Raw genomic sequence first — 25,407 nt, 5'->3', positions numbered from 1 at the left:
TAGAGGTAAATTGTGGTGTCTCCCAGCTGGGATCAGTGCTGTTCAAAAAGTACATAAATGATCTGGAAAAAAGAAATGAACAGTGAAGTCATAGAATCATGGAAGATTAGGGTTGGAAGAGACCTCAGGAGGTCATCTAGTCCAACCCCCTGCTCAAAGCAGGACCAACCCCAACTAAATCATCCCAACCAGGACTTTGTCAAACCGGGCCTTAAAAACCACTAAGAAAGGAGATTCCAACACCTCCCTAGGTAACCCATTCCAGTGCTTCAGCACCCTACTAGTGAAATAGTTTTTCCTAAGTGGCAAAGTTTGCAGATGATACAAAATTACTCAATATATTAAGTCCAAACTTGACTGCAAAAAATTACAAAGGGATCTCACAAAACTGGGTGCCTGGGAGATGCAATTCAATGTTGACAAATGCAAAGTAATGCACACTGGAAAACAATTCCAGCTCTAAATACAAAATTAGTGGTTACCATTCATAAAAGAAATCTTGGAGTCATTGTGGATGGTTCTCTGAAAACATCTGCTCAATGTGTAGCAGCAGTCAAAAAAGCTAACAGAATGCTAGGAACCAGTAGGAAAGGGATAAATAAGAAGATAGAAAAAATATCATAATGCTCCTATATAAATCCATGGCACACCAGCACCTTGAATTCTGCATGCATTTCTGGTCACCCCAGCTAAAAAAAAGATATATTAGAATTGCAAAAAGTACATAGAAGGGGCAACAAAAATGATTAAGGGTATGGAACAGATTCCATACAAGAGATTAAAAAGACAGGGACTTCTCAGATAGAAAAAGAGACTGTTGAGGGAGGATATTATAAGGCCTATAAAATCATGAATGGTGTAGAGAAGGTTAATAAGCAAGTGTTATTTACCCCTTCACATCACACAAGAACCAAGGGTCACCCAATGAAATTAATAAGCAGCAGGTTTAAAACAAACATAAGGAAGCACTTCTCCACATAATGCAGTCAACCTGTGAAACTCATGGTCAGGGGATGTAGTGAAGGCCGAAAGTATAACTGGATTTAAAAAAATATTAGGTAAGTTAATGGAAGATAGGGACACCCAGAGCCACTGACTGACCTAAATGAGGTCCCCAATCCATGGGGTGCACCCCTCTAGGGGGCACCAAGGAATGCTGGGGGGGGGGGCACAGCTGGGGCTCCGCTGATGGCCCCCACCTGGTCTCCCGGCTCCGCATCCAGGACTCCGTGCCCACCTCCAGCTGTGGCCCCAGCCTCGGCCCCCTTACCCATGTCTGCGTCCCCACCTCACGGAGCCACGGCCCCACTCCTGGCACCAGGAGTTGCAGGGGGGCATGAAGTAAAACGTTTGGGGATCCCTGCACTAAACCTTTGACTGCGAGAAGCTGGAACTGGATGACAGGGGATAGATGACTTGATAAATTGACCTGTTCTATTCACTCCGTCTGAAGCATCTTGCACCAGCCACTGTTGGAAGACAGGATACTGGGCTAGATGGACTTGGTCTGATCCAGTATGGCCATTCTTATATTCCTAAAAAAAATCATGAAGCCTAACTGGAGTTACTGTAGGAAACGTAAAACAACTATAACCTCTCCCGCCCCCCCCAAACCTAATGACAGCCATCCCACACACACACACACACACACACACACACACTTACACTTACTTTAACCAATTTCAGCAACTCCACAAACAACAGATTGACCCTTCTGGTAGAAACCACGACACCAGGACCCATAACACAGACACCAAATGACACCTCAACAACATCAACCGATCAGAACTCCCCCTAACATGAAATGAATTATCTTTACTCTCTAAGGGATTGAATTTCTGCCCCACCACAGAACCTGATACCATACTAACATGTGGAACTAGAAGAATTCTTTCACCGACTCTGCCTCCAATAATTCACTCACAACAACCATGTCCCCTCTCTCAGTTACAAGAAAAAAATATCATGACCAGACACCCCCCCAGTGGACAAAAGCACACACTTGATCATTATTATATTGATTGCTTCAGGAAAAATAATCAACTGTGAAATCTTTAACAAAAATGACATCCACCACAATCTCTCTACCACCGAGAGGACAGCTGTACAGTCCCTGAAATCCAACCACCAGATAACGATCAAACCATCAGACAAAGGGTATGCAGTCGTGATGACTACATCAAAGAGGCCAGCTGACAACTCTTGGACCTCACCTACGATAAAGAACTCAAAGAAGATCCCACATCACAGTAATTTAAGGATATCATAAAATCCTTCCCTAAACAACTTGAAGATAAACTCTATAACCTCCTCCCCTACAAAAATCACCCCAGGGATCTTCTACATGCTTCTCAAGACACACAAACAAGGGAACCCAGGCAGACCCTTCATATCTTGCCACAGCACTCTTATTGAATGAATATCAGGACTCCTAGAAACCACCCTCAAATCAGTCACCAACAGAAAGGGACAGTTTCCTCCAGGACACATCTGACTTCCTCCAGAAACTTTGAAACATCAACAATACTTCCTCAGAACACCATCTTTGCCATCATGGATGCCACCTTCCTATACAGCAACATCCCTCATCATAAAAATCAGGAACTTAACAGAAGCTGGTTTTATGGCTCACCAATTGCAATTTGGAACACACTGTTGCCTATAAACCCTCCTTTGTCCTAGGACTGCAGAGGTGTTAAGTGCCCACTTTGTTTTTAAGTGGTCTTCTACAACATGTGTGAACCCCTTATGTTTAACAGTCTGTCCCACCTTGTATTTAGCTGTGACACTCTGGTTACCGTTTTCAGACCTGAGGAAGAGCTCTGTGATGCTACAAAGTTTGTCCCCTTCACCAACAGAAGTTGATCCAATAAAAGATATTACCTCACCCACTTTGTCTCTCTCAAGAGATTTTTACAAGTCTCCCTTTTCCTTTTCAAAAATGAATTTAAATTTTAGTGGACTGAAAACTTCTTAAAATAGTCTTAAAACTTTTCTAGTAAGTGTGTTAAAATAAACGTGCCAAATTACTACTACTATGAATAATGCATATGACGTTATTGTATGAATAGTAACATGATTTGTCTAGAATAATGCAAATGTAGAGGAACAACAGCTGAACGTTCAACCCCTCCCATTTCCAGCAATAGAAGGCAACTCGCTGTTTGGATTTGATAGTTAAAGTCTGAGGTTCCCCCATCTCCACAATAATCCTTAATGGAACTTTGCTCAGTGCAAAGAGTAGCACTGATGCTCTTTGGAAAGAGCCTGTCCAACTGTATGGACTAAGTAGTATGTCACTCATATCTATTACTCTATTTATAGTAAGATTCCCATCAGATACAAAGCAGACCCTAAACTGTGCTCCATAGACTGAGCACTAGATGGTCATGTGGTGGTCTTCCTTGTTTCCAGCTTCTTTTACAACCCCCCAGACTCTTCACTGAAGAGCAAAGCAAAGCAAAGCAAAAGAAGCTGGAAACAGGGAAGAATAAGATGTATCCCTATTTTGGAAAAGTTTGAGAACTCCTGAATTACACTGCTTATGAGAATAACCAAGTGTATATGCATGTCATGATCTTAAGATAGACATCTTTTATCATTTCCCTTCCCTACCCTCTTAATTAGGTCACTTTGAGTGTAGGACCTGATTCTGCAAATGTTTAAACATGCCCCATTCACATTTTTGGGACTCCACACATACACAAAGTAACTCATATCTGCAAGTGTTTGCTGGATTGGGCTTTAGATTGGTCGCCTTCAAGAGCCAGGAACGTGTCTTGTCTTAGTTTTGTGATGCACCTTGCAGCTCTCTAGGTGCTCAAAAAATATAGAAATAAATAATGTTGCCTCCTTACCTTTTGAATAACACCCTTGCAGTCATGAGAAATAGCAAGGTTGGAAAGAAGAGTAAAGACCATACGCTGAATTGCGCTGTTCTCAGTTACTGTTTGGGAAGCTAACTTGATAATGCTGTGTATTAGTGAGTTGCTGGTTGCGCTTCTCTGTGCAGTCTGAAATGGAGACAGTCCACTGCTTGCCCAGCAAAGAGAACCACAGCCTTAAAGAATGAAACATTGTTAACATTAATATTTAAATGAGACTGCCTCACTATTACAAAATTAAGAAGTGACCTGGCTGGATCGGGGAAATCAGTATATACCATATCTATAGAAAGACAGCATCAGCTAGACTATAGAGCAAGTGGCTGGGAGAAGACCTGGGTTTTAATCCCAGATCTGCTAACCTGCTATGTGACTTTGGGCAAGACATTTCACCTCTGCCCCGCTATCTGTCTGATCTATTTAGATAGTAAGATTTTCCAGGCAGAGCCTGGTCTTTCACTATGTGTTTATAAAGCTCCCAGCACAAAGGGAATCTGATATTACTTGGGACTTCTAGATGCTACTGTAATGGGAAAAAAGTCTTTTTTCCACTTTATATTATACACCTAAAATATGAGATTCCATGTTAAAGAAATTAAATCTGCCTCTTCAGCCAATATATGAATATAAGTATTTTGATCCTAGTTTAGCAAAGGTGGACTTTATCAAATCTTGGGGGGAAAGCAGGGGTTCATTCGTCACTGATATTATTAACAGATAAAGGAAAATACAGTTCTTAAAATTTGCCATATTCACAAAATCGAAGAATACGTAACAGAAAAACTGTTTACTATAGATAGGAGTATAAAAAGAAATAGGTGAATGTCAACTATCCCAAGTTTTAGAGTGAAGAACTTCTTCTTTTACTGAAGAAATGAAAAAGTGTCACAGGGGAAAAAATGATCAGCATCTTATGGTACAGAAGAAAATTATTACATGTTACTTATCAGCGCTACTTTACATCAGTAAGGCTAAAAGAGGAAGGACAAGAGAAAAGATGGCTGTGTTATACAAAGGAATTTCATGTACAATTTGGAGGTATCACCCTAAAAAATAATTGGAAACAAATGTGTGAACAAATTAAACATATTACACCGATTGTAATTTACCAGTGGACCACTGGTACAATTGTTGCTAATTCTGTTGGAAAAACAATATTTTAATTAAAGAATATTCTGATATTCTGGTGTGCTGCATTTAGTAGTTCTATTGCAAATCATTGGAAGGCACATTATCTTCCAAAAACATCTTGTTTTATAAAACTTGTAAATAACAGCAACAGGAAGCCTCATCTAAAAAAAATTACTCAACATTTTTTCCCAAATGTTTTTAAATAAATGGTTACCTTTGGTTGAATTTGTGGGGAAAAGTAATTCTCCAACAATCAAATCAATAATTACATTTATGTTTATTCAATGAGAAACAGCAATATTTATGCTATTCAGTGAATTTCTTTTTTATTTTCAGTTATTTATATTAAAACCTTAATAGAATGGCTGTTATTAAATAATTATCATCATATACTCAGTCTGAACTCTATGTCATTATTACACTTCCCATAATGGTGTGAGGAAAACTCTTATAACATCAAAAAAGAAAAGCAAGATATAAAATTAACCTCAAAGTTAGCTATTTCTGAATTATAAAATATAATATAAATGCAATGTGTAAAATACAAGGTATCTTTGTGGTATTAAACTGGCCTCTGCCATATAAGTAACCATTTTATTTTTCTGGAATACAAAGATGGACCCCAATCCTGAAAGCTATTCTGTGTGGAGTTCCAACAAAGTCCACAGACCCACCTGCATGGAACAATTTGCAGAAATAAGGCCTTCGTGGTGCAATTGTTAATCTAATCTCATGCTATAGCTGAGAGGAACATCACAAAAATCAGGACATTTTTTCACAGTTTCTACATCTAAGGTAATGTGCACAGTTACTGTTCACAGGAAAAATTAGCAGAACTGCCTTGAATGTTTAAAGTCATTCCTGAAATACTATTCTTTAAAAATAGAAACCTAATGCTCTGAAAACCTTCATTTCATGCAAGCTGGACCGTGTGAGCCAGCATTACTCTATGCAGCTAAACAGCAAGGTCAGATTCAATTTTCCTCCACACACCCCTCCCCCAAGATATTTTTTGCATTACAAATACCTCCACTCCCCCCTACCTTACATGTATTAACTTTTATATTGCAGTAGCAGCCAGCACACAAACACACAACCAAGTTGGACCCCCACAATACAAAAAAAAAAAAAAAAAAGTAGATCATCTCTAGCTGTTGCTTATAGATGAGCATCACCAAACATTGCTTTACTCCTAGGACGCTAACGGAAGTGGTTTAATGAACTGATAAGGTGAGTGGGTTGGCTCAGCTTGCAGCTAGCCTGAATAGTAAGAAAGAACATGATTAAACTGAAACCACATCCCCTTATAGGCAAAGTACAACAAAATAAAAAAATTGAAACTTCCTTCTAACCTAGATTCAAACAGTTTAAGGCCAGAAGGGACCATTAAATCATCTAGTCTCGCCTCCTACATATCACAGACCAGTAAATTTCACCCCATTGTCTCTGCACTGACACCAATAATGTGTTTGGTTAACGCATAAACTACCAGAAAGCATCCAGTCTTGAAGGTGTCAGGAGGATTAACCACTTCTTTTAATAGTTTGTTCTATTAGTTAGTCACCATTACTGTTAAAAATGTATGCCCTATTTTTAAGAATTCTAGGAATTTGTCCAGCTTCAGTTTCCAGCATGGTTCTTGTTATGACCTTCTCTGCTAGATTCTACACTACGATCAAGTCACCTCTGTCTTTTTTTTTTTTTTTTTTAATAAATTAAACAGATTGAGCTCTTTAAGTCTCTTACTATAAGGCATTTTCTCCAGCCCTCAAATAATTGTTGTGGCTCTTTTTCAGCCTCAAGTTTTTCAACATCCTTTTAAAATGTGGATAAAACACACACAGTATTCCAGTTGTTTCACCAATATAGGTAACTCTTGAAAGTTCACTGAAGTTTGTTAATAACTGCCTGTGGTATTGGCTGATGTAGGGCTTATGCTGCAAGTTGTAATGTATGGGCAGATCCCTACTGAAATCAAGGGAACTCCATGCAAATACAGCAGTCTGTCCACATGGTACAGGATCAGGGCCACATCATGAAGCTGTTCCAATATAAGTTAATATATTAAGTCCCTCACTACTACTAAAAAAACCAAAAACCCTTTCAGATAACTTTTGCACATATATTCCAAGCTAAATTCTAAAATAAAAATAAAACTGAGCAAGTAATCCATAAAATTTTTACTATATAAACGTTCATTTTAACAAATGTTTTTCATAATTGGAAGTTCCTAAACTTGATATGTCTTTTGTTTCTGACCATTCCCCTCCTAAGTAGGCTGAATACAACAGATAATTCAGTTGAACAGGTCTATTACTGGAAATACATTAAAGTAAGGTGTATTTTTGTGTGTGTTTAAACAGGTGCAAGTTTGTGTGTGTTGACACTCTAAACCTGGCTTACTTTGATTTAGTCCGCATTGATAAATTAGGCACAAGCTAATCTGATATAACCAACTTTAAACTGATATAAGAATGTCCACATGGATATTTGCACTGGCTTAAACGAATTTAAATTACACAGGCGCAACACCTTTGTGTAGACAACTCTAAGGGAAATTTCAGAGAATTTGTGATGGGGTATACAAATCGCACATTGGGCAACAAAGGGTTAATGAGCTAATGTGGACTCAGGTTGCCCTACCCCATCATACTTGTGAGAGAGGTCAAAAATGGATGGAAGAGCTTAAAAGGGAGAAACCAAGCTCAGCTGAGGGCAGTGCAAAGAGGACAGCAGACCTTCACTCCTTAGCTACTGAGAAAGGGCCGATGGAAGGCAGAAGCTCCTTGGATGACCTCTGCCAAATGACTCCTCCCTGAAAGAAGAGCAGGCTTGAAGCTGACTCACCTTGAGAGGGTTTTATTCCTCTCTATATACTTGGGAACCTGGTAACAGAACTGCACAGTGAGTTAATATGGAGAAGACAGGAAATCTTACTGGAACAGAAATTTGGTTGGCTGATAGCAGATCACAATTAACAGATAGCCATAAGTGTGTTTCATTGTATTTACCCTTGATGCTCAGAATGCTGAGGTACACTTATTATGGAAAGAGAATAAATGAGAGAGATTGTTGGAAGCACAATAATAAACACTGTTTTAGAGGCATCTGTGTTATCAAGTGTTTAGAAAGGAATTTGCTATTACTATCATAACACATCACAAGATTGAGAAGTGACTTGATCACAATGTATAAGTACCTTCATCGGGAGAAAATACTGGGTACTGAAGGGATCTTTAATCTAGCAGAGAAAGGTATAACAAGAACCAATAGCTGGAAGCTAGATAAGGACTTGTTTCTAATTTGAATTTAATAGTTGGGGTGATTAGCCACTGAAACACACTACCAAGCGAAGTGATGGATTCTCCATTTCTTGATCCCTTCAGATCAATACCGGATGCCTTTTTGGAAAACAAGTTATGCTTTAGTCAAACACAAGTTAGTGGGCTCAATACAGGGATAAATGGGTGAAATTTAATAGCCTGCAATATACAAGTCAGACTAGATGATCTAATACTCCCTTGTGGCCTTAAATTCTATGAATCCATTAATTTATAATGCCACATTACCACTATCTTGCAGGAATGCAGCCTTCTTAATAATGGCTCATCCATGAGTGTTCTTAATAAAGGAAGTATTGTTTTACTATTCTCTGCCACGTAATTCCTGAAGGTGGTATTTCCACAGAATATATTACAATGTGTGGGTCTATGGGGATTTTAGTAGCATTGAGGCTCGCCTGGAATTTAATACCTATTTAATATAGGATCTTTTAAACCCCAGTCTTTTTTCCCCCCAAAGACATGAAGAGACTTTCAGATTTAAAGAATATGCTCCTCGAAACAGGGACCTGAGGCACAATCTTGACTCTTATTGAGGCAACGACAAAATTCCCATCCACTTTGATGAGGCCAGGTTTCATCCTTGTTCTTTATACTTGTTTGTAAAGAGCACAGAACCTTTTTTCGCACTAGAAGTAGTCATTCTTTTGCCTCTTTTTTTCCCTTTACATAGAAATTACTCTGGATAAAATGTTTTGACATCATATACCAAAACTTGAGTCTCTTACCTGTGGGATAATTTGCAGTGTAGACACAAAGCAAATGAAGAGCTATTTGCATTAAGGAGTCATCCATTATAAACCATGGCCACAGAGAGTGGAGGACAGGGATAAGATGAGCCTCGAGTGCTGCCACCTAACAGCAAGGGATGAGGAGGAATGTACGGTACAATAATGAATATTGTTTTGAAGTATTTTGTGCAATATTGAAAGCAAACAAAGGAAATTAAAGAATTTTAACATACTATGGAGTTCTTTTAAAAATTCTTTTTACCTTGAAGGGTCCCTTTAATGTACTTTAGATTACAGAGTTAAAATTTACTTGGTTGCTTTAAATGGTAATAGAGGCAGAAGACAGTCTTGTTTCAATACTGGAATGTTGTCTCCACAAGCTGCCTGAAGCACATTTTAATTCAAGTCAACACTAAGACTTGATTGAGCTGGTTCCATCTGGATTCCATAAGATTGTCTTTACTTACATGCACGGATACTTTTTGCTATTTTCTTGATACTGGAATAGTCTCCATTGACTTGTTAGTAAATTCTCATAGATGTGCATTGACTTCTTTTTTTGTGTGTTTCATACTCATACTGTGTAAACTGAAGGTTATTTACCAGGAACTAAATACAGTAAAAGCTTGTTTATCCGGCATGTTGGGGAAATGGGGGGTACCAGTAAGTGAAAATTTCTGGTTAACTAAGAGGGAGGGAGTTTGGGTGTGGGACGGGGGGGTGGAGCGCGGGCTCTGGGAGGGAGTTTGGGTGCGGGAGGGGGCTCCGGGTGCCAGATCAGGGAGGCACTCACCTCGGGCGGCTGCCTGCAGGTGGAGACCTGTCCCTGCTGTTCCGAGGTGGAGGCGCGGCTAGGCAGCTCTGCGCTCCCGCCCTCCTCCAAGCGCTCGCTCTGCAGTTCCCATTGGACGTGGACCGCAGCAAATAAGAGCTGCAGAGGCGGTGCCTGTGGGCGGAGGCTGTGTGCAGAGCCGCCTAACCGCGCCTCTGCCTTGGTACAGCAGGGACAGATCGCTGCTTGCGGGGAGCCGCGGGGAGCCAGGTAGGGAGCCTGCCAGCTCCATGCCAACCGGACTTTCTATGAAGATTAGAAATGCCGTTTATAGAGCTTTCCGGTTGGTACAGGGCCCGATAACAGAACTTTTATTGTATATTGTTTCTGCAGATCTACACTAACAAGTCAATGTTGTCATCCTGGAATATTTTAATTACTGGTGAGCATGCACATGAAACTAAAAATGTTCTAACATTCCAACTGTGATTTTACAAGGCCTCACCCTCCTACACATACTGTTTCCCTCTACCTCAACTAAATTAGTTACTAAAACTCTGGAAAAAGCAGCAGAGGGAGGATCAGTGTAGTTCTGCAGAGAATACATTCAGAGAACTTCAGTCATAAGCAGTAAAAAAGGTCACCTGTGCAATAACTGAGGTTCCTCGAGATGTGTCCCCCTATGGATGCTCCACTGTAGGTGCGGTAGCACCCCCATCCCTGGGATTGGAGATCTTTGGTAGCAGTGCCCATTGGATCATGCACACCTCCCTGTTTTGTGCTGTGAACGGCAGCTATATATAGTGCTGTATGGTCCAACTGCCCCCCAGTTCCTTCTCTCCAAAGCAGAGGGGAGGCGGGCAGGTAGTGGAGCACCAATAGGGGGACACATCTCGTATAACTCTTCCCTATGTTTTTCCTCATCCCCATCCTTCCAATAAGTGTTCCATTTTTCACTTTGGAAATTTTGTCTTCTAGCAGGGGGAAGTAAGAAATGGGTAGGAAACAGAAAAGAAGGTTTATTGGAGCAGGTCTTTGGCATCCATAGTCCCCTACCAGATATTTTGGCCACCAGCTACAGATTTTTAGCATAGCATCCCATTCCACCTCTGTTGGCAGAAGTTTGTATTCAATGGCTTGGAACTGAAGTTTCAGTGTCAGTTTAAGGTCTGATGTATGCATGTAATGTTCTCTGCTGCAGGAAACAATGAGCCATTCTGGCCATTGGTATTAAGATGAGGTCCAATCAACCTGAACAATATTTAAAACTGAACATATCTGTAATCTTTATTCTTAGACCCTGAACTAGCTGTATGTGGTGGTAATATAATATAAATAGTATGACTACTTACTTTGCACTCTTCATTTCGAAAGAGGCAGTTTCTTAGGAGCTGCAGAACAACCCTTAGTTCCCTGATAAGATTATCCTCCTGTTTGGACAAAAATGTTTCAAGAGTGTCAATTTGAAAACAGAATCCATTTTATATAGGCAGCATGTTTGTCTTAATGGCTATATTGTAACACACAAGCTCGCCACTTATGCCACAGAACTAGGGTGACCAAATGTCCCAATTTTATAGGGACAGTCCCAATTTTGGGGGCTTTTTCTTATATAGGCACCTATTACCCCCCATCCCTGTCCTGATTTTTTACACTTCCTATCTGGTCACCCTACACAGAACCTTTACTTGTAGAATGCTAACCATCTCTGAAAAATGATATTTCAGTAAGCTCATCCACCACAGAAATCTATTTCTGTTCTATCAAGCATAAAGGAACAGAGATATAAAATAGGGTCCATGCTTCATCTCTGTAAGGTGATACATGTAACACTTGTTTTTAAAACCCTTTATGTATGCTGGCTGGGACTCTGAGTGATGAAGTAAAAGGCCTCTCAAAGAGGCTATGTGAGAGAGCGAGAGGAGGGGAGGATGAAATAGAAGGAAATATGCAAGTCATTTTTACAAGTGACATTTGTAACACGTTTCTTCCCATTTTAACAAAATACAGATAACATACAATCAAAAGTTGCCATAGGCGCTTCTATATATACTATTAGCTATCTTTGTATTTAAATAATAAATCCTAACTGCAACCCTCTTTCCAAAAAACCAATACCCTATAATTAAAAACTAACAGTATGGAAATCATTGGGATGTTAGAAAGTTACAAACATACAAACAGGATACTCATCCATAGTATTTACAGTATTGTGGCTCCATATATTTCTAGAATCACGTTCAACCCTCCCCTTCCAAAAGGGTGAAGAGTCCAAGCAGATAAAATTAGCTGGACTGATGATTAGCGGAACAGAGACCCTGTCTGAATTGTTTCTCTCTACGGAAAGATTTAATTATTCAATTAAAACACAATAACTGGGCAATACTCTAACCAAATGCACTCTCACTTCCAAGAAAGAATATCAAATATCTGAAAAAAAATCTTCTACAGCAGATACAATTTTTTGTGTCCGCCTTGTAGATTTTACAGTTACCTTTTTTTTCTGTGCTTTTTTTCCAGGCCTTAGGGATTCTAAGTTCAGCTGTGCATGAATGTGCTTCATCTGTTCCATGCAGCTGTCTATAAGGTCAGCTGAAAGACAAAATCCATACAATTCAGAAGCCTATTTATATTCAAAAATACCAAAAAACCCTCACTTGTAAATTAAAGTATAAGTAATTTTGTTTCCTAATCAACTCTTCAACTTTACGTGGAAAGCACAATTAAGGCTCTCTATATGATGGAAATGAGGCAAGGGTAAAAACAAGTAACCCAGCTTGTTACTCAAAATAATTAGGTGGTTAGGGTATCTCAACTGGCACCCAAGAACATGAATTTGTGTTCAATATCTAAACCCAGTTCACATTAAGAAGTTATGAACAAAGGGTCAGAGATCCATCAACCAAGTTGGAAAAAAGCCAGGAACTGATGGAGTTAGGGTTGTACACCTTTAAAACTCTGCTTCTGTGTGCATGCATCAAGGCATAGTGTCCTCTTCTAGGCTAATTGGTTTTTAACAGTTCTGGGATTTGTCAGGCAAGTGGGGATCTATGAGGCAATTTCACATAGTGGAAGTTAACTACTGTACATGACCTAACAGCAACGGGTGGGGAATGTAATGTCTTATATATACACTATACCTAGTGTTCTTCATCCCAGAAGACCCCAAAGTGCTTCACAAGTTTAGAATAATAAGCAGACTATACAAAGGGATCTACCTACAAAATACAGCCCTTCTGAGATGAAAAAAGATAACAGTTTAACTAGTTTACGACAACACATTAATTATTATTATTATTATTAATTATTTGTATGCTTGGAGTGCCCAATGTGCTACAACTGTCCACATGCACAAAGACACAGCGTCTTCACAGAGAACATCACAAAAGCACTGAGACACTGGTAAAGGGAAAACAAAGGGAAAACAAAAAAAGCCAGGTGTTAGACACCAGCAGTGTTTGAATGTTTTTAGTACTCTAAAGTGCTGAGGAAAATAGGTGTCAAAGCATTGAGAAAGACAGGTGTTGGAACACCACAAAAGTACACTGATGTGCCCAAGTTTCAGAAATGTATAATGGTGTACTGGATCTGACCAGCAGGTAGAGCTGGGATGAAGGAAGTATACTTAATGAGTGTCAAGTCACTGATCTAAGCAGTAGCTTGTAGGGAGTTCTTTTGCTAACTATAGTCAAGAAGCAACATTCAGAGGGCAATACTTATACTTGGCAAGGGTTGTGGATGATTTCTAGTAAGGCTAATGCTCTATCCTATTCAGTGTCTTCATGCATCTACATACTTCAGAGCCAGCAGAGTTCTACCAATCTCATGCTAAGGAACCAAGAACCAGGAATGAGAATCTTATACAGACGATATCTTTAGACTGAGAAATAGAGCCTTTGTGTTTTCTAAATTTTATGTTTAATGCTCAGTGATATATACATAGTTTCAAAGAAACAACATAAATACAGATTTAAAAATATTCTTTTTTGAAATTTAGGCAAGTGAAATATTTGTCTCTCTCTATATCAGGTGTAGTGATTCAAACTGTAGTCTAAAATTCACTAGGGCAGTAGATCCTATAATTACATCACACAGAGAATAGTTGTAAGGATTAAAAATAAATATAGAATGTATAGTATTCTACTAATAAATCACATTATTGAAAACCTACATACAAGCCTCCATTCTCTGATGAAAAGGTTACTTACCTGCGCAGTAACTGTGGTTCTTTGAGATGTGTCCCCCTACAGGTGCTCCACTTCAGGTGCACAGATGCCCCATATGCCTTCAGAGATTTTCGTTAGCGGTGTCTGTCTGGCCTACACATGCACACTGCACAACCTCATGTCCTGCTCAGAGGCTGAATAGGGCTGCATGGATGAACCACCCTCCGTTCCTTCTCTACTGCAAAGCCCCACAAAGGAAATACTAAAGCAGAGAAGGAAGGAGGACAGGTAATGGAGCACCCATAAGGACACGCATCTCAGAGAACCACAGTTACTGCATGGGTGAGTAATCTTTTCTTCTTCTTTGAGTAGTGTCCCCATGAGTGCAATCCACTTCAGGTAACTCCTGAGCATCATCCCCGCAGGGAAGAAGGAGCTTTGGAATCAAGTGCAGAACTCAAGAACGAACCACACTGCCAACCACTATATTAGATCTAGAGCCATGGACCAAGGTATAGTGCTTGGAGAAGCTATGTACTGAAGACCAGCTAGCGGCTCTGCAGATCTCATATACTAGAATGTCTTTAAGTAATGCCACAGATGTTGATTTTGACCTTGTAGAGTGTGCTAACACCCAAGAAGAAGGCTGAATGCTGGTCGCTTTGTAACATGCAAAAATACAACAATAGATCCACCTTGATAACCTCTGAGTGGAGAGAGTGGATCCTTTAGATCTGCTTGCAATGGAAACAAAGTCTAGGAGACTTCCAAAATAGTATGGTCCTATCCATATACAAGGCCAAAACTCATGTGACACCTAAGGTATGAAAGGAAGTCTCATGTTGAGAATTGTGTGGTTTCAAGGGGGAGGGAGGGGGAAGGAAGTAAATGAATGGATTGATTAAGATGAAACTAGGATGATGCCTTAGTTAGGAGTATAAGGAATAAGGAATTTAGGGATGGAAAGAAACCTTGTCTTTGAAGAATACTATGAAGGAGGATCTTCCATTAAGGCCCAATTTCTCCAACTCTTCAGGCTGACGTGATGGCTACCAAAAAGGCCATTTTCACGGGCAGGTTAAGTCAAAACTGGTGTTTTGATGCCGGCTGAGGTGGATGAGAGGTTTTTTCCCCTCGGGCATCTACTTAATCTTACTTGGGTATGGGGGGAGGTCACTGGGTCTTTGGAACCCAGAGAATTGGATTGGACAAGATCTCTGGGTAGCTTGTGACCTAATACATTTTCTTTTGTTTGCAGGGGGTGTAAATTTCAAGTGACCTTAGTGTCTTTCAAAGCGTGCAGGGATTCATCTGTTGTTTCTGAAAACAGCTTCAAATCATCAAAAGGTTGATCCTTTCCAGTGCTCTGATCCTCTCTGGGAAAGCTGGACAGTTGAAGCCAGGATGCCCTGTGCATAACTACTGCCATAGATATGGAACAGACTGCAAAGTCTACTGCATCTAGGGACACTTGAAGGGATGTCCTGCCCAGTAACTGTCCTTCAGCAATGATGGCCTGAAATTGTTCTCTTTGCTCCAATGGAAGGTGCTCCATAAAAGCAGTAATTTTTGTGTGGTTTGTGTAATTATATTTTACCATAATTGCCTGATAATTCACTATTTGAAAAACTGCAGGATTGCAGATGAATAGGACTTTTTCCAAAATGGTCCAGACACTTCTGGCTTTTGTCATACTGAACTGACTTAATGTGGTGTTGTTTCCCCATTCATTAACCACATCCACCCCCAGAGAATTAGGTGGTGGTGGTGGGGAATGGGGGTGATAGAACAAAAATTTAGAGTCCTTGGAGAGGACATAATATTTTTTATCTGCCCATCTGCAAGTTTGCAGTACTGTTGCTAGGGTCTGCCAAACCATCTTTTCTGGGTCCAAAAGGACCTCATTGCGAGGTAGCACAACTCTGGTTGGTGCTGCTGACTGCAGAACATCCCACAACTTGTGTTGTGATTCCTTGACCTCTTCGCGTGGTATCGGTAGAGCATCCACCACCCATTTTATAAGGTCCTGAAATTGCAAGAAATCATCAGCCACAGAGGATGGTGGAAGCGTAACTGCTTCATCTGGAGACTATGAGGAAATGGTAGTTGGAGGGGTAGCCTTCTTATCTGCACTGGCTTCCTGTACCTCTAGTGTCTCCTCCTGAGGAATGGGCTAGGGTGGAGGGGACTGCATGCCTCTCTTGTCCCAGTGGATGAGACTCAATGCCTTGGAAAACTGTTGTTGGTATGCTGTCCAGGGACCCCCAGCATGGCTACTGTAGGGGGCCATACAGAAGAGGTGGTGACATCCAAGGTTCTTCCCACCATCAGTGACATTTTCCCCAAAATTCCTCTCTCTCACGGTGGGTGTCAAAGAGTAGGTTCCTGTATGAATAGGTAGGAGAGCCCTGCACAGAGACAGATGAGATTGAAGGGAAGTCTTCATTATCTTCCTCAACACTGACCAGTGGAGGAGCTCCAACCAAAACAGGTAATGAATTGGAATTGGAAGGCACTGGAGACATATGAGAGTCTGGCTGATCAAGTGGGTCTTGTTACCCATAAACTGCGGAGACTCCAGTTCATTTGTCAATGATAAACCCTTTGAATGCCTTAACTCTTCCTGGCCAATGAGAGCTGCGGGGAGCGGTGGCTAGCACATCCCTGCGGCCTGCGCTGCTTCCCGCAGCTCGCATTGGCCGGGAACGGCAAACCACGGCCACTGGGAGCTGCGGGCGGCCGTGCCTGTGGACGGTCAATGTAAACACTGTCTTGCGGCCCGCCAGTGGATTACCCTGACAGGCCACGTACGGCCCCGCAGGCTGCCCACCACTGTCCTAAGGTATAGAGCAAGCAAACCCCACTACTGTATATCTCCTGAGGTGAACAACTGTGGACTACTGATCTACCCATAAAGGGGCTGTTGCAACATTCTAAGGTTTACAGAGACTCTTGCACACTTCACAAGGCAGTATGAGAAACTGGGAATATAACATCACTACTGAGACAGAAGCAGCAGGGGAAGTTTAGGTGAGGCAATCTCTGCAAAGTCCGTAAGTTTGGAAGGGGAAGGCAATTTCATAAGCTTGTAGTCAGAGTTAAGGTTGTTTTTGAAATAAGCTGCCTTCTCACTTGTCTATACTCTTACTAACCAGATGTACAAATTGTAATGGTAGATTAATATTGATGTAAATTCCCTTGTCAGTTAGAGATTTTTAACATTTTAGGGGTTTTAAAAATGAAGATGCTATAGTTTATGCTGTTCATATGAGGGTTATTCTAATTACTTCAACAATTTTAAATCCTTGAAGGATTTTTTCCCCATTTTTAACGGAATACAAGTTTCTAAAACATTATACTTACTTAAAAGAGACAAGGTAAAAATAAACCCCTTGTTTTACCACATGGCATAAGAAAGGCCATACTGGGTCAGACCAAAGCTCCATTTAGCCCAGTAGCCTGTCTTTCGACAGTGGCCAATGCCAGGTGCTTCAGAGGGAATAAACAGAACAGTTAATCATCAAGTGATCCAACCCCTGTCACCCACTCCCAGCTTCTGGCAAACAGAGGCTAGGGACACCATCCCTGCCCATCCTGGCTAATAGCCATTGATGGACCTATCCTCCATGAACATATCTAGTACTTTTTTGAACCGTGTTATAATCTTGGCCTTCACAACATCCTCTGGTAAAGAGTTCCACAGGTTGACTGTGCGTTATGCGAAGCAATATTTAACCTGCTGCCTATTAATTATTTGGTGACCCCCTAGTTCTTGTGTTATGAGGAGTAATTAACACTTCCTTATTTACTTTCTCCAAACCAGTGGAGGAAGAAAAATTCTCTGTCACCCAGAGAGCAATGGAAAGGCGAATATGTAAGATATTGCTCCATGATCATATACGGAATGAGGAGATCAGAAGGCGTACAGAGGTGACCGATGTAGTGCAGGCAATGTACGATGCAAAGCAAAGGTGGGCGGGTATAGTCATCTGCAGGCAAGACAATAGGTGGACAACCCGCATAAGTGACTGGATCCCCAGAGACCATAAATGACTGCTGGGCAGACCGAAAACATGCTGGGCCGATCCCATGACAAAACTCTTTGGCCAGAAATGGAAAGAATGTGCTCGCAACAAAATAGCATGGTGTGGCTTCGACGTGCATTTGTGGAGGCACGGACAAGGACAAGCCGGCCAAAGGTGACAGTCATCAGATGGTCACTACTGCCTAGTACTAGAAAGCTAGATCCTCTTAAATGAAATGCTGTAGGTTGTAACCTGTTAATCCAACCTGAAATATTACTATTAATAATAAAGATACGATTAATTCAAAAAAGTGTTAGATTGCACTGGGTACTGACATTTATATAAAATTGTAAACTTCAGTAATCAAACATTTTATTTACAGAGCAGCTTCTTTAGCTTTATTTTTAGACTGAAGACAATGAAAAAATACTATTGGCAAGCATTTGATTTACAAAGTATTTTAAGTATATTGTAGCATGTGTCTCTTCAGGCTTACCTTCCAAAGCACATTTCTGGGCACTTTTACTGACAGCCAACAGGGACAGTAAAGCACCTGCAGCAACTCGTTTCAGCACATCTTTAGAGGATTTTCCTTCATAGCTCTGCAAATAAGTAAAGATTTTATCACTACACCGGAAAAGTAAAACATATACTGGACAAATATTCATGATCATGTTTATGCCTGTAAAATTGATGTACCATTTTTAATTCTCATTCTGATGACTCAAAATTAGAGCTCGTCAAAATTTCCATTTTGCAGGAAATTTCAACATTTCAAAATTTCCCACGAGCCAGAGATTATGCAAATTTTTGTTTTAGAAACACCAAACCATGGTATCTATCTACTTTAATTGGAGAGAAACATATTGAAGTTAGAACAATTAATTTGGGGTTTTTTTCTCCTACACAACTGTCAATCTGTGATAAATGTGTCTATATGGGCACTATCTTTTGCTGGGGAAAGTGTACTGGAAGATTAGCTAGATATTGGGAAAGTGACAATGTTAATCACTAGGTTTAGTGTAAAGTCTTGAGTTTCTAAATACTATGTACTGATCTTGCTATACCAAGAGAGCTGCAAAAATCCATTCACCAATTTGTAACTTCCCCTAGGGAGTAAGTGGGGAGGAGCAGATAAGACACCAATTTCTACAGAATTGTAAAAGTCACTCTGCTGCTATTTGGTAAAGCTACGAACAGAACCCCAGATGTATACTTTAGAAGAGCCCTAAAAAGAGAGGGAATCCATAAGGCTGTGGAAAGGCTAGAGCCAGGGCTGGCTCCAGCATTTCTGCCACCCCAAGCAAAAAAAAAAAAAGCCGCGATCGGCGGCGGCAGTTCGGCGGCAGGTCCTTCGCTCCTAGAGGGAGTGAGGGACGTGCCGCCCCTCTCCCTTGGCCGCCCCAAGCACCTGCTTGTTAAGCTGGTGCCCGGAGCCGGCCCTGGCTAGAGCTAATAGCACTAAGGAGGTTCTGCGGTTGTAGGGGAGGAGGGGAAGGTCTCCCTTCCAGCCGCTGGAATGCACTAGAGGGAACTTAAATTATCAACAAAGATAGCACTCTAGTAAAAATCCTACCACCTACAACAGAAATTCTCCTGAGTGATTTGTGCCTAGACTTCACAGATTGTACCCCACCCGCATCTATCTTACATATCATCCTCTGGCTATTAGCTTTAGTCCTCCAGATACATCATTGTCCAGTATTTTTTCAAGCCCTAAATGTGCAATAAATTAATGCTTGCTTTAGAGTTATTTACTGCAGAGCTTAAGGCAGTAAGGCAGGCCTGAAAAAGAGAGTCAAAATAGGAATAAAAAAGAGCAATGTTTTTCCGACAGCAAAACAAACATTTCAATTATGGGTATGTCTGTACAGCAAAGAAAAACCCGCAGCTGGCCAACTCAGGTTCACGGAGCCGTTTCATTGTTGTGTAAACTTCTGGGCTCGGGTTGGAGCCCTCACACCCCACAGGGTTCTAGAGCCTGGGCTTAAAGTCTACACAGCAGTGAAACAGCCCCGCAGCCCAAGCCCCAGAAGCCTATGTCAGCTGGTACAGGCCAGCCGTGGGTTTTAATTTGCTGTGTAGACATACTCTATATGGGCAACTGAGAAGAGATTAAAACACAAAGGCATAAAGTGGTTCTGTATATATTACTAACACAAAGTTTAAGATAAAGATTTAGATGGCAATAGGTCATATCTAATGAAAACAGTTCTACAAGAAAAGAGAAGAGTAAAATACTGTAAGAACAGGGGATCTGCAAGGATATTGATGTAGGTGAAGTGGATGAGATGGGAGGGGGAATCTCTTCTGCTAAGACCACAACAAATGAAAATCTAGAATGAAGTACTGTTTATGAACAGTTCATCAACCACTAACAGATTTAACATAACTTGAAAAAAATATGATGCTGTAGTTCTTATATGTAGGTTACCTTTTGGCTGAAGTATGGCAGTTCAAGGAAATCACCTTAGGAGAAATGAGTAGTGCGTAGAACTGGAAGGCATCTCAGATACTAACAAGAGAAGTCAGGGGAAATGGAAGCTAAATAAGAATGGCTTAGTTTGGGATGCAAAAAATTATATGTATTGGTTGTTGGAAATAAGAGGGAAATTTTTAAAGGTACAAAAATGATTTAGGCACTCAACTCCCACTGAAAGTCCATAAGAGTTGGTTGTCTAACTCCCCTTTGGGCCACTGAAAATCTCTCACTAAGCCCTCCAGCTGGGAAGTCTCTCAACAGCAGAAAACTGACTTCGGGCTTGATTTATTTTTAGGTATGCTAGCTTAGATGGGTATAATAAAGAAAGGAAGGGTCTGGGAGAGTGTAGAATTGTGGCAGCACATAATACCTCTCAATCCTCACAAAGGAGTATGTAATTAACCAACCAAAATGTGATTGGTCCTAGGAAGGGAGGGACATAGCCAGAACAGCTGGGAGCTGTGCTGAGTCATTATGCAAGCAATCTCCAACATCAAGCTTTTAGCAAGCTCTGAAAGCAATGTGAAGCTTCCTTCCCTAAGTGGAAACCCCAGGGAAAGTGGTACCAGTTGGGGTAAATCAAGCCTCGAAGAGCCCTAAACCCACAGTGCAGGTTCAGTTTCCTATTAGACACATTTGAAAAACTAAAGCCACCCCACAATAAAGTATCTGGTGAAATGAAACAGAAGTTCAGTGACATTGCTAATCATGGCTAACATTTTGTTTTCCACATACAATAGCGATTCTTCTAACAGTGGGTTAGCCAAGTATTCTGCTATTTCTATAACAGCATTTGGGGATTCATAATGGAGTAGTGTATGATAAAAATTAAAAGATTTAAACATTTTAATCTGTTAGTTTTCCCAGATCATTAATTACATTTTGAGTTCCTTCCAACTGAAGTTGCCAAAGAGCTTTCGTGATTCAACCACACATTTTATGCCCTTTTCTTAGTAAGTATTAAAGGCTTTTTTCCTACCTGTTCAAATGTTAATTGTCTATATCTTGTCTAGTACTTAGAGTAATAAGTGTTCTCATCTTATTAATATTTGATATATATTTACTAATTGGTCTATTATGTTGTTTTTCTGTAATTTGAATGTCCCATTATGTGACCCCTTAGGAGTAAATAAATGCTTCTAAGTGGTACTTATACAATATTCTTACCCATTGCTCAAAAGTTCATTTTTCCTTTTCTTCCCCGCAATTGTCTTGAGAAAATAACCGTAAAAAGTCCATATTCTCTGAGAACTCATCCCTTAACATATTCCCTACTACTCTAACTGGAGCAAGGATTGAGAGGTTAATCAGAGAAAACAGTATTAGATCAATCACAGGAAGTAATGATTCAGAAATGAGAAAAAGATCACTGCTACATTAGATGCACCCTGTTTTAGGTCAGACACTTCTTGGCATGGACAGCCTGCGCTGTCTTGGTTGGGGCTGAGGATGGGAGGGCTCAAGGTACAGATCAGGGGTATAAATTCCCAGAAAGCATACAGATCGTTTTTAATTTCTTCAGTGAGTGAAGAACACTGTCTCTACACTCACTGAAAAAGTTATCAGCCCTCAAAGGCCAAGTCCTTTACCATGGCCTGCACTTCCCTTGATTGACCAATGCTTGAAGCCACAATACACACTGCATGGTCACTGCAGTGGCCATATATCTGGCTGAGGGGTCTGAGGCATCCATCACTGCTTGTAAGGCTGTCACCAGCTGGGCTTCCCTATGATGCCCTTAAGAACCTTTCAGCCAGTACTAGTGCCAGCCCATTGGGAGGCCCTACGAAGGAATATTTTTGGCCCTCCCCGCACAAAAAAACACATACTAATAATTAATAGGGGGCCCTCTTGAGCTGCTTGGGCCCTAAGCAATTGCTTAGTTTGCTTATGCCTGGTGCCGGCTCTGTTTTCAGCTGTCATGAGGGAGCTTTGTGAGAAAGGCACTCATCCTGTCCCATGTGAAAAAGTCACACTTATCGCAGCAGGCCCTCACAACCTTCCAAAGAGGTTGAGTCATTTGTACTCCTTGACCTTAGGCATACTTTTGCTCATTCTCGATTTCTCCTACACAGCTAGTACAACTAAAGAGCCTGAGATGGGATGAATGGAAGTAGTAAAATCCTAAGGGGCTCACCTAGTATCTTTTTTTGATCCATTTCACCATTGGTGGTATAGTGGCTGGTGTCTGCCACAATGGTTTGGCTGGATCAAGCAATCCCTCATTAATGGGGAGGATGATCCTGATGAACCAGAAGCTGACAGAATTTCTAATAGCTTGATTATTTCAGAGAAGTCCCACATCTGACTCTCCAGCAATCCTCACAATGAGCTCCTGAAATGCTTTAGAATTGTTAGGTGCCAGCAATTAAGAGAGATTCTTTGGTGGCAAGATAGGGAGGTGATGTCATTCTGTGCCTGGATCTGGTTCCTTCTGATATTCTGGCATTGGTAGCCTCACCAGGGATACCATCTGAGAGAGATCTCTTCCTTGATGATGGAGTGACCTCCTTTCAGTGCCTGACTGACAAGACACTGAGGTGTCACTGCTGGCTTTGACACTGATGTTGAGGTTGGCTTTGGTGCTGGGGCTGTAAGTGTTGGCACCAGATTTTTTTTTTTTTTTTTTTTGCAGTGTCTTCTCTGTGCCAATCTTAAGTGACTGAAGGGCTGTTCCATGATACTGGCATGTTCACTAATAGAATTCTGGAACTTGTTTCGTTCAAGGTTGCTCGAAGTAAGTGGAATTTTAGCCTTGCTCTTGCGACCAGTGTATCATAGCAGAGAAGGACAAGAATACAGAGCATCTGCTCAGAATATGCAATTTCCCTAAGCAAGAGAGACATCTACTGTATTCATCCTTCAGGGACAGACAGGGCTTGAAGCTTGCAGATTTTGAGATTGTCATTTTGAAGAGCCCTATACAGGGTGTGAGAGTATAGAGGCGGTCTCACTAGAAAGTTCAGTACAGAGGGGTCACACCAGTCGAAATCAGGAGATCAGAAGTAGTTCTGAAGACATGACGAAGTTAGCCTGAGCTAAGCATGAGAGACACTTGGCAGGTTCTGTCTTATTGCCACAAGCAGCAAGAGGAAACTGAAGGTTGTGGCCACTGGAAAAGGGGGTGAATAGTGAGATAGCAAAATTTGCAGATGATATAGAATTACTCAAGATAGTGAAGTCCAATGCTGACTGTAAATACTTACAAAGGGATCTCACAAAACTGTGTGACTAGACAACAAAATGGCAGATGAAATTCAATGTTGATAAAATGCAGAAACAACGAGGAGTCCTTGTGGCACCTTAGAGACAAACATTTATTTGGGCATAAGCTTTCATGGAGTAGATCCCACTTAATCAGATGCATGGAGTGGAAAATACAGGAGCAGGTATAAATACATGAAAATATGTGATTTGTCTTACCAAGGGTGAGGTCAGTCTAACAAGACAATTCAATTGACAGCAGGATACCAAGGGAGGAAAAATAACTTTTGAAGGGGTAATACATAAAATAAATAAATTAATGGAGATATCCTATCTCCTAGAACTGGAAAGGACCTTGAAAGGTCATTGAGTCCTGCCCCCTGCCTTCACTAGCAGGACCAAGTACTGATTTTGCCCCAGATCCCTAAGTGGCCCCCTCAAGGATTGAACTCACAACCCTGGGTTTAGCAGGCTAATGCTCAAACCACTGAGCTATCCCTCCCCCATAAATGCAGAGTAACTCACATTGGAAAACATAATCTCAACTATACATACAAAATGATGGGGGTCTAAATTAGCTGTTACCAATCAAGAATTGATCTTGGAGTCATAGTGGATAATTCTCTGAAAACATCTGCTCAATTTTCAGCGTCAGTCAAAAAAGCTAATAGAATGTTAGGAACCATTAGGAAAGGGATAGATAATAAAAATAGAAAATATGATAATGCCATAATCCATGGTACGCCTTCACCTTTAATGCTGCATGCAGTTCTGGTCACCTCATCTCTAAAAAGATATATTAGAATAGGAAAAGGTACAGAGAAGGGCAATAAAAATGATTAAGGGTATGGAACAACTTCTACATGATGAGAGATTAAAAAGACTGGGACTGTTCATCTTGGAAGAAACACAACTAAGGGGGGAATATGACAGAGGTCTATAAAATCATGAATGGTGTGGAGAAAGTGAATAAGGCAGTGTTAGGTATGTCTTCACATAACACAAGAACCCAGGGTCTCCCAATGAAATTAATAGGCAGTAGGTTTAAAACAAACAAACTTCCTTTTTCCTTACTTCTTCACATAATGCACAGTCAACCCATGGAATTGTTGCCAGGGGATGTAGTGAAGGCCAAAAGTATAAATGGTTTCAAAGAAGCATTAGATAAGCTCATGGAGGACAGGTCCATCAATGGCTATTAACGAGATGTTCAGGGATGCAACTTCGTGCTGTGGGTGCCGCGACACCTCTGATTGCCAGAAGCTGGGAGTGGACAACAGGGGATGCATCACTTGATAATTGCCCTGTTCTGTTCATTCCCTCTGAAGCATCTGGCACTGGCTGCTATCGGAAGATAGGATATTGGGCTAGATGGACCACTGGTCTGACCCAGTATTGCCATTCTTACGTTCACACCACCCTTCATGTCCACGCACAAGAGCTTAAGGTGTCACAGGGCACGAGAGGCCCCAACAGTCACTGCTACTCAAAGTTTTTCAAGTCTCACGTGTGTAAATAAAGCACATCTACAGTAAGATCCACACTGACACATACTTGAAAAAAAACTATTGTTCCAGCAATTGTGGCAAAATAATGGAATATTAAGAGAAATATCACTGGGCGTCTAGGTATCAGAACAATAAGAGCAGTTAGCCATATCTTATTATAAAG

General features: G+C 40.9%; 1 protein-coding gene across 1 annotated transcript in view; it reads right to left on the bottom strand.

The window, feature by feature from the left end:
* Positions 1-25,407, bottom strand: part of RTTN (rotatin) — a 202,486-nt gene that overhangs the window by 18,916 nt on the left and 158,163 nt on the right. Inside the window, exons 41-45 of the mRNA XM_029914074.1 lie at positions 18,547-18,652; positions 12,354-12,451; positions 11,212-11,289; positions 9,085-9,211; positions 3,858-4,060 (exon numbers count right to left, since the gene is read on the bottom strand). Of these exons, the coding sequence (XP_029769934.1) occupies positions 3,858-4,060; positions 9,085-9,211; positions 11,212-11,289; positions 12,354-12,451; positions 18,547-18,652 (612 nt within the window). The remainder of the gene's footprint in view (positions 1-3,857; positions 4,061-9,084; positions 9,212-11,211; positions 11,290-12,353; positions 12,452-18,546; positions 18,653-25,407) is intronic.

The sequence above is a fragment of the Terrapene carolina genome, unplaced genomic scaffold, assembly GCF_002925995.2.
Source record: "Terrapene carolina triunguis isolate 2854851 unplaced genomic scaffold, T_m_triunguis-2.0 Scaffold58, whole genome shotgun sequence".
Taxonomy (NCBI): domain Eukaryota; kingdom Metazoa; phylum Chordata; order Testudines; family Emydidae; genus Terrapene; species Terrapene triunguis.
This window is presented reverse-complemented; position numbering and strand designations above follow the sequence as displayed.